Genomic DNA, 14,008 nt, shown 5'->3' on the forward strand with positions numbered 1-14,008 from the left:
CCTAAGACTCCCTGTTCCTTGTCCCCTAACTGCCCCCTCCTAAGACCCCCCCAACTGCCCCCCAGCCCCCTACCTGTACCCTGACTGCCCAAAACTTTCTCCACTCCCCCCAAAAAGCCCCCCCCCGTTTCTTGACTGCCCCCTTCAGAACCTCCCTGCCCCTTCTCCTGCCCCCTGGCCCCCTTACCCTGCTGCTCAGAACAGGGTGTTGGGCTCTGTGCCAGCCGGACACGTGGCTGAGCTCCCCTGCACAACACAAAACCCGGTCCCTGGCCCTGCACAGTGCTGCCGGACCGGGTTGCAGGGGAGAGCTGCCCTTGTATCAGCACAAAGTGCTCTCGCTCCCGTTTTGCTACGCTGCATGGCAGAAACCGCTCCCAGTTGCAAAAGGGGAGGGCTGCACTTTGTGCTGAGACACTTGCTCAGAATGCAGGGCGGAGCTCCTCTCCAGCTGCTCCGGAGTCCAGCCCGGGACTTCCCTGCAGCCCTCCCAGCCGCTCGCTCTGCCGGGGAGGGGGGAAATCCCGGACATTGTGAGTGCTTTACAAATTCCCCCCGGACGCTATTTTTAGCACAAAAAGGAGGACATGTCCGGGTAAATCCGGACGAATGGTAACCCTAGAATAAGGTGGACGTTTCGAATAAGTTGTGAGTTGGTGGCTCTTAGTTGTTTTCATGAAACAGGTTAAAAAAAATCAGAATTTCTAAATGCACAATAAAATGATGAGAGTTGACAACACTGAGCCACAGAAGTTTCAAGAGTAACTAAGGTTACTCTGATGCCAAAATGAAAACTTAGCAATGGTAGACAGCGATTATATAGGAGTCATAAAGCACCAAGATTCAATTCTATGCAAGGACAACTGGTGACAGGTTGAAGTCTGATATTTCATGCCCGGAGCCTCAGAGAGGGTCAGACTCAGAGGTTTTTTTATATCCTCGTGTGGCTATATTTTTCTTTCTCCTCTTTGAACAGTGATTTTACTCTGGGTAGTACAGAATGTGCTGCTCCGCATTGATTGCATACAAGGGACTAAGGGCGTACCATTGCTTTTCTTGATTTTGGGTTTAAACCCAAATTTTGCCCAGGGAGCCGGATTACAACTAAATAAGAACTAGAAGAGGGTAATGAATAAACTTGATGCAAATTACCGATGTAATCTGCCATCTGGCCCATATGTTACTTCGCCCTGCACAAACCCTACACTGCTTGGATGGATAGGAGCAGGCATACTTTTTATACACCACCCAATCCCATGGTCAAACTCCTAAGGTCTAATATCTGATTGTAGTTAAGTTAATCACAATGGGTTCCCTAGGACAGTGATGGTCACAACATCTTTTGGTTCAGTTCTCTATCCTTTCCCCTTCCCTGCTCATGACAGCACATCCATAAGGCTACCAAGGAGATGAGAAAGATAAACGTATTAATCACACACTGGTGTCTGCTGGATAGTAAAGTAACAGTCGCTCCAGTGAGACATGCCTCACAGGCATCTCATATAATCTGCTCATTTAACCATTCCCAGCCCCTCTCTCCCCTGATGTGCAGTCACCCACTGTCTCTGGCAAAGAAAAAAGCCCATCTCCTGAAACGAGAGGAATTTGTTTTTCAGCTGGTAACTAGTGAATCCTGAAGTCTGCACGACCCCCTTGCTCCCTGAGTCACATTTATCACTGAAGCCACAGGCTTGTGTCTATTTTTCTGCCTATTTGTTATAATTTGGAGAAGGGAAAATAAGGAAACTAGAGGCCCCTGGCAGGAACACAATGCAGAGAGACTGAGCAGAAGAGTGGTGAGTGTCTGTGGAATCAGTGTTAGCACTCAGTGAGTAGTGAAGATGCAGGCAACGTCTTTCTCATTGGTGAGAGTCGTATACTTTCTCTTGAAGCTCAGCAGTTCATTGTACCAGCAGCAAGGTAGTTTATGAAATGTTTCCATATAAATTCACCTTAATACCACTTCCGTCTCTTGCGCTCACACAATATTTTGCAAGCTTTGTTCTACATGTTCTCTCACTTGTTTTACCATTCAGAACTACAGTTCAGAACAGAGCTAAATGGCTCCCTGTTACAGGAAGCAGCAAGCACAGAGACCTATTAATCAAAGCCTATACAGATCATCCTAGTCCACCTTCTTCTTTCTCAGTTGTTACCTGCTTCCAGGAACAACGAGGTTATCCTCTTTCCTTTTTTCCTTCCAATTCTCCCAGTGAGGAAGAGAAGAACTTGAAAAATGAATCTGCCTGTTACTGTAGCTAGTTCCTCTTCTAAACTGGGGACTCTCAGATACAGGGTTCTGTTCCCAGGCCCTATCACCTCCCTCAAGTTGTCTGCAGTACGGGGTCCATGCTGGTTTTTGATCTTCTTATAGTGTGCCTTTTGGGGAGCCAGGTGCTGGCTGGCTGGAATTGCAGCCACATTTCTGACTTACTCCAGAACCTCGTGCTCTGATTTTATCAAAAAGGATGGACAATCTTATCACTAGTCTACAGAATACCTTTGGATGGGAGATCTCAGTAGGAGAGTCCACAGCTGCTATTTTCCTTTATTTACATGGAGAGGAGAAATGTAAATTTAGCTAAACAATAGCCCCTAGCATTGCAGTGTAAAAGTGCAGAGTCATTTTAGAGGAAGTAACAAGAGATTTTTCTGTGTCTAATTTGTCTGTCCTACAGTGGGTTGGCATTCCACTTTACAGAGCACATGTGGTAGAGGCTGTTAATGCTTGTTAACCATTCACTCTGCCTTCATAGCTTTTAGCCATTCACTCCCCAGTCTGACCGTTCCGATATGGTCATTGCACAGGTGGTCAGGAAGTTGCAGCGTGGACATCCTAGCAGTCCAGCTATTCAGAAGCTTTTCTTTGACACCAGTCATGTCAGGACATGTATGTCCATTTCTCTGTAGGTGCGGTACCAATGGCTGAGAAGTTAGTACCTCTTCCTTGCTTCTAGAACTAAGATACTGTAGCAGCGTTGATTTTTTTAAGGTATCGAACTCTTTACCAAAGGACAAGGAGGAATTTGGTTCAAAGACATAAATCCCATGTTTGGGATTTTTATTGGTTGCTATTTGAAAAAAATCTGTGGATTTCAAACCTTATTCTCTTAAGCACTCATTTTCTTTTTTGATGGAAGACATTTTTTAATACCTCAGAGGTAGGTCCAAACATGAGCTATTTCTACTAGCCAGAGGTCTGGTAGGAAGTTATAACATAGAATCTTACGCTTAGCCTTGCTGGGTACATCTCCGCTGCAATAAAAGACCTGCAGCATGGCCACGGCTGGCCCTGGTCAGCTGAGTCAGGGTCATGGGGCTCGGGCTACGAGGCTATAAAATTACAGTGTAGAGACGTTCTACAGAGCCTGAGCTCCAGCCCAAGCCCAAACATCTACATCGCAATTTTTAGCCCCGCAGCGTGAGCACAGGTCAGCTGACAGTCTCTGAGACTCCGTGACGCAGGTTTTTTATTGCAGTGTAGGCATACCTGTAGGCTACCAAGAGGATTTTGTTTAGGGGATGTCCCCTGGGTGTATTCTTATCTCATTAGAATATGGTATTTGTCTCTTCCTATCCTAAACTATTGTGTAGTGTTTCTATGTGCCATTAAATAGTTGCCAAATTCCACCCCAGAGGTGGCTGCCTCAGTGGTGGGGTGAGGTTGTGAAAATAATAGTTTGTAAGTACATCCTTCAGGATCAAAGGTGCTATCTGAATAAACGAATGCAAGAAATCAGTAGTACTTATCAAATAGTATAAATATTTATAAATTCTTCCCTTTGTTTAAAGCCTGAGACCTTTCCTCTCATTTTTAGGGTGTCACTTTTTACTATCTAAACAGCAGCAATTTGTGGGAGACCTCATGACAGAAGAAAAGTCATCCATCACACACTTTTTCTCTCCCCAGGACTAACACCCACTGGTTTACTCCCCAGGAGAGAAGTGGATACAGTTTGACAAATGTTGGTATTCGTGTTTAAATTTCCCTTTTTGCCATCTCCTGGGGCCTGTGCAGATAAGTCAAAGCGTGTGGTTGTGTGAAGGAACTTGCCCATGTGCAGCACTCCACTTACTTGTTTCCTCTGACACTGAGTTAGTGTAATAGCCGGTGCTCAGTCAATTTTTATCACTTGTGTATATAAAACCTGGGTCATGTTCCAGATTAAAGATGGAAGTGTGTCAGCTAAATGCCTGTACTGAAGAGACAGGAGTTGTGGTTCATCTCAATATTGAATAATAAGCAAGAGACAGGAAGTGTTTGTCATAAATCTTGACATGTGCATGGGGTTGTTCCTCCCTCACCCTACCCCAGTATTCAATTTTCATCCTGGGATTGCCAGGCACTTGGTCCTCTTCACTCAGCAGTTAAGAGCAGCTTTTTCATTACGTTCCCTGGAAGGCACTTTATAGAGACGTCCGTCCCCCCTCTGCCTCATAAATCCACTTTATATTTCAAGCTTGCAACATGGGGATCAGAGGTCTTTGGCAAGAAGCAATTATTATAAAGAACCAGTTCTCCCTCTTTTAGGTTACAAAGAGAATATTATGGGGAAAGGGAATTTAGCTGAAGACAAGGAGAGGTCATTTTTGTGAAAGGCAGTGTTCCCTGATTGATGGACAACCACACAGCCTTATTAATGCTCGGTCGTTGAGCGTCCCGTAGGGCATGCTAGCATGATGTCACAGGCTAACAAAACCTGCTGGTTACTACAAAAATAAACGAACAGAAGCAATAGACTGGGAGTTCAATAAACTCATAAATATTTCCAGGCACAACCACATCTTGTGGGCAAATTTGGTTTTTTGTTGTTTGGTTTTTTTTTTTAATATTTCTATCATTTTAAATGAACAGCCTCTAATTACAGTGATTTGCCAGCTACCTGGGGACCTGATATTTGAGCAGGGTGTAATGCTTATGAGAGATTGATTAGTGAAGCATAATTCAATTGGGGGATTTTGATAATGATATCGCCACCCAAGAGAGCCAAGTCTGAGCAATTATACAGATCCTCAGAACCCTCCTGATTGAATTGTATAACTTCACTAGTCAGTCTCCCTGTCAACGCCCCCCCACCTTTGTGTGTCTCCATCCTTTAAGCTTTGAAGAGATCTTCTAGAGGCCTGTTTAAAGGGGAAAAGATACTTAGCAAGAATTACCCTCTCTACAGAGTAATCCCATGGTGCAGACACTAAAGAGAAGGCTGTAGTGCACCAACTCCAGGGAGAAAAATGTGGCCATCAAATCCTATCTCTATATCCCACCCTGCCCTGGCCTGAATTTACAACATCAGCCCTAGCTTTGAAGGAGGAATTGATTGTGGTATTTTTAGCTGAGCAGTCAGACTTTGCAAATACTTTTATTTGTGTGTGTTCCTTTGGGAGTATGCGTGCGCGCACACAGACTCTTCTACGTGAGCTTTGTTTTTAATGTGTACTCTTTGCTGGGCATTGGAAGCCCGAGAACAGGCTTAGGGCCCTCTCTGAGGCTGTACTGCCTCTCTCTCTCTGACAGCTGCGCGTGGACAGTAGGCCTTTGACATTTAGAAAAATCTCAGAATCCAAAGCAAGAGGCAAAAAAAAAAAATATTTTCTTGTTTAAAGGTCAGAGCCGACTGCTTTAAAAAATGGTTTTAAAATTGGTTTGTTGGACTGTGACAAGATTTAACCATACTAATGGATGGAGAGAACATGTGATCTGGGGTAGGCAGAAAAAGAGAAGCCCTGCAGTAGATTGGCTGAGGAACTATAAAAAGTAAGTCATGCAAACTAAAGAACTTGAATTAGGGTTTTTTTATGGCTGACAGGAGAGCAGGTGTCGTGTCCAGCTAGGGAGCTGGCATGCAGGTTGTGCAGTGGGCTATGATAACACTGCTGAGTGATGCGGTATTAGGTGGGGTAAGAACGTTGCAGAGTTCCTAAGAGATACCCAGGTCGGTGCCAGAGGAGTTTTATAAAGTGAACAGAGTGCCACAGAGCCCTGATTAAAGGAGGCTAGGTCGTGTGGGGCTCCTCGTCTTAGACACAGCAGAGCTGGGGCCTAGACGTGTGAAAGGTAGTGCAGCAGGAGCAGGGGCGGCTCTGTTTTTTGCTACCCCAAACGTGGCAGTCAGGCGGCCTTCGGCGGTGTTTCTGCGGGTGATCTACTGGTCCCGCGCCTTTGGCTTACCTGCTGCCAAACCCGCGGGACCAGTGGACCTCCCGCAGGCATGCTGCTGAAGGCTGTCTGATTGCCGCCCTCACGGCGACCGGCACGCCGCCCCCCGCTTGCAGTGCTTGCTTCGCTGGTGCCTGGAGCCGCCCCTGAGTAGGAGGTTCCATCTTGTGAGGAGTGTGTTGCAGGAGCCGAAGGGTCACTGCAGACATGCAGCCTGCATGGCAAAGTTCATACAGTGAATAAAAACGCCTTTGGAGCAAGGAGGTATCAGCAGATGAGTAAGGTACCAGGGGGTGAGGAGAGCAGTGCAGGTGTCTTGGTGGATGAGTCCATAGCACAAGAGGGAAAGTGTCATGCGCTGAAGAGAAACGGTATGGAGAGCCATGGGTATTAGGCTTCAGAGTCCTGCCCCATGCCACATACAGGATTGTTCCCTGCAATGTATTCAGAGTCTTGGTGCGTTAGGAGGTCACACAGCAGGTGATCCCATAGAGCGAGAAGAGCAATGCAGACATCTTAGCAGATGAGATGGAGCAGCCCCAGTAGCTTCCCTGAGTAAATGTCACTGGGGCAACAGGTTACTTGTTCATTAAAACACCTAATAAAAGGTAGCCTTGAAAATAAAGGCGCCCCATTCACTTTGGAGTATTGCAGAGTTTCATCTGCACAATAATAAAGTTCCTCACTGTGTCGGGGGTAGCGAGTCACTCTGCCAATCCAGTTCAAGCAGCACATCCTCTTAGGCCTTAACCCTTTGTATGAAAACCGTCACACTGTGAGGACCCGGTAGCACACGCTGCATACACACGTCTGAATGCTCCTACATCGTGCATCTATTGTGTACATCACCCATGGATAGAGCAGTGGATTTTCATATGAAAAGGAGGCGATTGCCCCACTTTGTGGTGAAATCCTGAATTGTATCAAACAGCATGATGGGATTGTCTCCTCTTCTCCCTTTCCCCAACCCTTGTTCTCCCCTGCTGCTTCTCCCGCCAGCCAACCTTCTTCTGGGGCCTCTGTAGCCCAGCTTCCCTCTCCCCTCCCTCCTTCTCTTCACAGCACTCCAGGGGTGCAGCTTAGGCAGAGGGCAGTGATGTGTTTAAGGGTCATTCATTTGTCAGACTTTTCCACTGCAAGGTGGGAAACTGAGGCAGAGGACACTGCCCAACACACTATGGGGTCGGATTTGTTTATGGTCGCAAGCTTTTGAATGTGCTTGTGGTTTTTGCCCAAACAATGCTTGGTTCCCTTTCCCATGTGTTGGCCAGCATTCTGTCACTGTGTCTGACCCATGTGTTGTGTGACCTCTTGCCGCCAGCTGGTTGGTCTACTAAGAACCGATGACAGTTCACACCAAGTTTCACTCTATAGATTTTTGTACATTATTTTAATTTTCTAGTTGCAAAAGTGTTTCTGGGGACAGGGGGAGTGTGAATTGCTGTCCCTGTCCCACACATCCGTCCGAACCATTTGAGTGTCTTGTAAACAGCCAAACAAAATGTTATCAGACCTTTAACATCATCATCACCAGGCTGGAGAGAGAAATTTCAGCCCAGAAGATCACTTTTTTGGAAAGTTTATAAGTAACAAAGGCTGAGACAGAAAGCGTAATCTCGACCATACCTATAGCAACACCGGCACAGTCCTGCTGAAGTGACAACGACAAGTGATCCTCCTTTGTTCTTCACACGTCGCTGCATCACTTACAAACACCAGCATGGTCCTGGCAACTGCCAGGGGTGACCTCCTAACAAGGAGACGCTTTACTTTTTGCAGCATCTAGTGTCCCTAGGTGTTGTGAGCATAGTCTGCTTTAGATCATTATTGTGCCATGCGTGAGGGTGATCCCTGCTGGAGGTGAGAGGAGCTAATGTTTGCTTTCCTGTGATGCTCACGGTTACAGAGAGACTCTTCGCCTCTCTGTAAGTGCAGCGATTGAATGCATACAGGCATTGCTCTTTTTCCAGGCCTGCAGCAAGACTGATCATCCTGGCATTCATGAAAGGAGTGGGGTGGGAGAGGTTACTCTGCTCCTACCTACCCTTCTCCACTTTCTGTGCCTTTCTGAATGCCAAAATAAATCTGCAGCTTGAAACACAGATATTGACTGAAGTGTTTGGCTGCAGATGGAGTGAGCAGAGTGCGAGACAAATAGAAAGTTTATCCTGTGACTGAAAGGGAGCCAGCAGCTCCCTCGCTGGGCTGCTCACCTCTCTCGGGCATTCACTTTCCATGATTAGCTTTAGATCCCACTCAAGCCTTCATCTCCTGCACAGACAGATAAATAGAGTGGAACAAATGGAAAGGGCACACAAGTTCCAAGGTACCTGGTTCTCTTAAAGGACTGAGTGCTGACACAAGGCTTTATCTGTAATGCAAGTCTCTGCCTTCAAAAAAAATATAAAAAACTATAAAGCCTTGAATAATTTACCAATTTCCAGGGTTAAAAGGAAGATTTATGATGTTTTCTTCTGACTGGGAACAGCTAATCTTGTCTCTTATGGAAAAGCAATTGTACTAAAGACTCCTTTCTCTGAGGAGGTTGAAAAGCGACTGCTGGAAGTTCATGTCACCGCACAGTAGACGGATCCCACTTGTCCCGTTCATACAATATGGCCAAAAAGCTGCTTCTGATTTTGTAATCACTCAATAGGGCAATGCACCCTAGAAGTACAAAGCATAGTGGGGTTCTTGGAACTCCTAGCCTGGGTCATGCACATACCAGTACATAGTAGAGGGTGTTTTGCCCCATTTAAATTGCTTTCCTGATAAAGATCCTTTCTATTTCTGAACGCAGAATGGAGTGATAATGGAAACAGGCCAAAACTCAAATGTCTGTTCCCCAAAATGTTGGTGGGTTGGATAAAATAGAACCTGGATCTGGCTTTCGTTTTGCAAACCCCAAACAAACCACCTTGATTTGCCCATTAACCAAAAGTGAAAAAACTAGGCCCATAACTTAGGTATCATCTTTGACTCGGTCCTTTCAGTGGACACATATTCAGTCCAACTTCAAGTCATGCTGCTTTTTCTTACACATCTCTAACAGTAACAACATGCTAACCGTACGACTGTGAATAAGACATTTTCGTGGTTTTGTTCCCAGATTAGATTGAGCTGATTTTTAAAGACACATTAGACATTTTTTTCCTCCCATCTACCATCACTACTGAACAGATTTAAGGTTCTTTAGGTCCCCTAACTATGCATTTCCTTATCTGACCATATTTGGCCTTTTTTTTTAAAAAAAAGTTTGGTTTTAACTCTGAATCTCCTGGCTTTTTAATGCTTGATTTAATAATTACATTCCTGTAATGTATTTTACCCTAAATTACTGACATGGACTCTCAACCCCAGTGCTATCATAACAGTGTTTTTGTCTGGCAATTTTGCAAAATTCAACTCAGCCTTGACTATAAAGACAAAACTGGTGCCTCCATAATATTTGGACCTTCCTCTCACCAGCCTAAACTTTAGTGTTTCAGGTCACATAGAACCAGATCCAACACCCATGGGCTTGGATTTGCAAAACTAAAATCTGGCCGCCTCGGCACATCTCTGATCGATAGCATCTGGCCTATGGTCTAATTCAAGGCTGTGTGAGAGCTCCACACTGTGCCTGGGCTTGTGCATAGATTGCAAATGCATATCCCTCACTGACCTAGTTCCCTTTCTCCCTGTCATTTGCCAGTTTTTCATCTTTCCCAGTCAGTCTCTTCAATTTGTCCCTGTCTGGCCCAGTTTCACAATGGATGCTCAGAAAGCAAGGCGGGTGGCTCCACTAAACAAAGGATTACGGCTCTAAACTTCACCATCTGGAGTAGTTCATAAAGAGGAATGAACATTAAGCTGAACTGAAGTGGAAGAGCTTTAAACAAACTCTTAATTTACTTTTCCACTATAAAATCTTGTTTAAATCCCCTCCCCGGCATTGATGTGACAGGGGCTTCCTCTGTGCCTTGCACGCTTCACAATCAGAAGTGACATTTACATGAGAAGTTCATAATGAAATTAATCCTGACTCCTGAAAACATGAAATTGGAAACAAACAGATCCCCAGGGCCTTTGGTGCTTCCCTGACATTATTGCTGCCCTTCTGGCAGGCGAAGATGCATGCTGCCTGCACGCACAAACACCCACAGCTCAGGTCATCGATATCCCTTTTGAGAGAGGGTGGTTCCACCTGAGCTGCTTCAGGGTTTCCCTTCTGCTGCATGGACTGTGGATAGGGAATGTCCTGTTACTGAAGCAGGTTGGACTGTTAGGCAGTGCTTGTGTTGCCTCTAGCGTTGCTTCATTGAGGGGGTAGATGAGGAGCAGTGATCATTCCCAAAAGGGAAATGTCTGGGGAGAAAAATTTGAATTTCTGTTGTGATAGTTTTGCTGGTTTATTAATAAACAAGCCGATTTTGTGCCGCCTGCGGCATGAGGGGCTCTCAAAGCATCCTTTGGCTCCTCTTGCATTTTGCTTCTTTATCCTTTTTATAACCTATGTTATGACGAGAGGAGATTTTCCCCGTGTATTGGGATTCCACCCTTTTATGTGTGTGTGTGTGTGTGTGTGTCTGGAATAATTTCTCCCATCAGCAAAGCACCTGGGTATGTGAAGCAGGGCTGTCTATACTGTGATAAATAACTCACGGCACCGAGTCTCAGAGCCCAGGCGCTTGGGTTGCAGGCAGGCCCGGCTCTGGCTTTTTGGCCACTCCAAGCAAAACCGGGGCGGCTAGAATGGCAAAGCAAAAAAAAATCTGCCGTGCGGCCGGAGCCACGGTGCAGGGGGACTCCCTGCGCTGCAGATGTGCCCCGCCTGCTGGGAGGACTCCGCACCGCTCCTGTCGGCTGGGAGGGAAGGACGGGGGCTGCCGGGCTTGCTGCAGGGCACCCTCGTCCTCCACGGCGCCACCCCCTACAGGGCGGCCGGAGCGGAACACCACCCAAAAAAAAAAATGCGGCCGTGCCGCCCTAGGATTGGGCAGAATGCCGCCTCCTACAAGCTGCCGCCCCAAGCACCAGCTTGCTCGGCTGGTGCCTGGAGCCGGCCCTGGTTGCTGGGCTATAAAATTGCAGCATAAAAGTTCGGGCTCAGGCTGGAGCCCTGGCTCTGAGACCCCACTAGTTGGCCGGGGGAGGGTCTCAGAGCACGGGCTCAAGCCCAAGTCTGAATGTAGACACTGCAATTTTATAGCTCCACAGCCCGAGCCAGCTGACCCAGACCAGCTACAGCCATGCTCTCAGTCTGTTATCGCAGTGTAGACATACCCGAACTAAGGGGGCTAGTTAAAGGTAGATCATTGGCTCATTTAAAGGGAATGTTCATTGAAAACATGTCTCCTTATCCTCCAAGAGAGGAGGGGCTTAAGGGCTTTGATTCTTACTGGAGAAAGAGCTCTTTGACTATTTCCTGCCTCCCAAGACCAGGCTATTCAAAGATTTCTCTTCTAAAGCATCCCTGGTTCTGTATTTTCTGCTGTGACTGCATGTGTTAATTGTTCAGACTCTTTAAAGTTTGTTTTCAAGATATTTTAAACATTCTTCCTACTGCCTTATAATTCATTATTCATTTGAGGCTCACCTGGGGGGTATTGTTCAGAGATTTTGGAAATGCAGAACTTAATAATGGTCCAATTAAATCATGTGTTGAACACCTGCTCTGCAGTAGATAACGTTACTTTGATTAGAATAAGATGCACGCTGAAGGAGACTCCATAGCGAGAGTGCTAGAATTCGTCAGCATTTGGCATGAAATAAAACCCTACTGTATTAACAATTTCTTTTCCTTTTCCCCTCCCTCCACCTCTTCCTTCTCCCCTCAGGCCTCCAGCTCTTCTGGTGGGAAGATGCAACTTCTGGAAACTGAATTCTCTCTCACAATCCGTGAGCTCATTGACCTGCACCTGCTGCATCAGGACAGCATACCAGCATTCCTCAGCGCTGTAACCCTCGAACTCTTCAGCCGTCAGACCTGTGCTTAGCCCTCACTGAATCCCAGCCTTGCACTTTCTGGACATGGATTGTGAATGGACGTGTGACTATCATTGTTTCACCACTGACCAGCCTAGTGCAGTGGAAAGGGTATCCATGAGCTAGCCATGCCAAGTTCTTTTTGTTTCTTCTGCTGCATTCAGTTGCTTCCAATTTCTTTTGAAGTCCCCTCTCTCCTTTTCTCCCCAAACGCTTCATGGCTGTTTGAAGAGGCAACCAAGGAGTCTGAATGAAGAAGGCATTTCCTGCTTCCTCCTGAGCTGGAGTCACATTCCTTTGGCCCAAAGTCCAATTACTCCTTGATAATGTTAGTCCAACCCAAAGGCCTTTCTTTTTTTATGTTGATTTTACTAACCAATCTCTCTGACAGCTCTCAGCCCACCACACACATGCAGATTTCCACAGTAATATTTCCCGGGGAAAGCATGTATAACTCCAGGTCAGAGTTTCCTTTTGCCAACTCCCCACCCCCCTATTTATGAACATTGAGACCTTTTTATTAAATTGCCAGTCTCAACGGGAGTCGCTGTCGGGAAGAGCGTGAGAATGCTGGCTTTGGGGAGCTCACAGCTGCTCAAGTCCCAGCTTCTTGCAGGACGATCCTGTTGAATTGGGTCTCAACCTCTCCCAACTGATAGCTCTTTAAAACAGAGACCACAGGCTCTAGGGGAGATGACAGCTCAAGCTGCCACCAACTAATGACGACTAAGGGTTGGCTTCTGACATTTGTGGAGGACTGGAGTCATGGATGGATAGTGGGGCCCTTCGGATACACCCTGCTCTCATAGATAGCTCGCTGATTCAAGACATAAAACTTAGCAAGATCTAGTCCTTCATAACTTCAAATCCTGGTTTGCCAGAACTCAGCACCTGTGTATACCCGTCTCTCTTTCTCCCTCTCGTGCTGTATGTCCATTGCTTAGACGTCACTTGAGTGCTTTTCCTTCCTTGCGCAAGACTCTTGGGTGGTTGCTTGGCTTATCTCAGGAACACAGGGAAAGGAGCAGGGAGTGGATGGCCTCTTCGTGGTGTATTCACTGTATTGCTGTTTTGTAGCCCAGTGTCCATAGCCAGGGTTGTCACCTTCTTGTATTACTGGGTGTAACCCCCACCACCACTACCACCTCTCTCTCCTGACTCTCCGGAGGGATCTTTCTGACAGCTCTGAAATGTTGTACTATGATGGAGGGGGTTGGTTAGTTTGTTTTTCAGAATAAAGTGTCACTTCCCCATCTAGGTGTATGCTTCTTTTATCGAGCGTTTGCACCTTCCGTGGCGTCAATGGTATCCGTTTTGATAACGGATGGTCAATCAGTGATGCTTGGGTTGATTTTACCACAGGAAGGGAGGGCATATTACGCAGCTCTTCGGTTCTCCAGGCACATCTCATCAGTGCCAGAAACGATACTAGTCTAAGCCATTATACAACAGAGATTCCTGCCAATTCAATGGCTTCCCCTTGCCATCCCATTATACTCTATTCCGTAACCCTGTGGAAAGGCAGTACCTCGTCCGTTCTCAGCAGGAATCATATAGGAAAGTTAGTTCTCAGGACACTCGCAGCAACTCTAGCCCCAATCTTTCCCCACTGGAGTAACTGTAGCAAACAAAGTTGGCACTACAAGCACAAGAAGAAGAAAACAGTTGCTCCAGCTCCAGCTTATCATAAGTGGTGGAAGGAACAACTGCTACGAAGGGATCACAGCTCTCCCATTCGCACAGTGGTTACAGGCAGTTAGCATAGCCATTTGAGTGAAAACCAATAGCAAAAGTTTGCCATTTTCTCTGCTGCTCAGCGAAGTCCTGGTTGGAGATGGATTGCCTGGCATTCTGTGCCAGGGGAATGCTGTCTGCTTCGTATGC

The 14,008-nt window shown here is 46.4% G+C and overlaps 1 protein-coding gene across 3 annotated transcripts in view; it reads left to right on the plus strand.

Annotated features, from left to right (window-relative positions):
* The window catches only part of MAD1L1 (mitotic arrest deficient 1 like 1), a 528,574-nt gene extending 515,197 nt beyond the window's left edge, over positions 1 to 13,377 (plus strand). For all 3 annotated transcript variants that reach the window (XM_034784297.1, XM_034784298.1, XM_034784299.1), the window contains one exon: positions 11,977 to 13,377. In XM_034784297.1, coding sequence (XP_034640188.1) covers positions 11,977 to 12,135 — 159 coding nt within the window. In that variant the 3' untranslated portion in view covers positions 12,136 to 13,377. The remainder of the gene's footprint in view (positions 1 to 11,976) is intronic.
* The last annotated feature ends 631 nt before the right edge of the window (positions 13,378 to 14,008 follow it).

Source organism: Trachemys scripta, chromosome 10, assembly GCF_013100865.1.
Source record: "Trachemys scripta elegans isolate TJP31775 chromosome 10, CAS_Tse_1.0, whole genome shotgun sequence".
Classification (NCBI taxonomy): Eukaryota; Metazoa; Chordata; order Testudines; family Emydidae; genus Trachemys; species Trachemys scripta.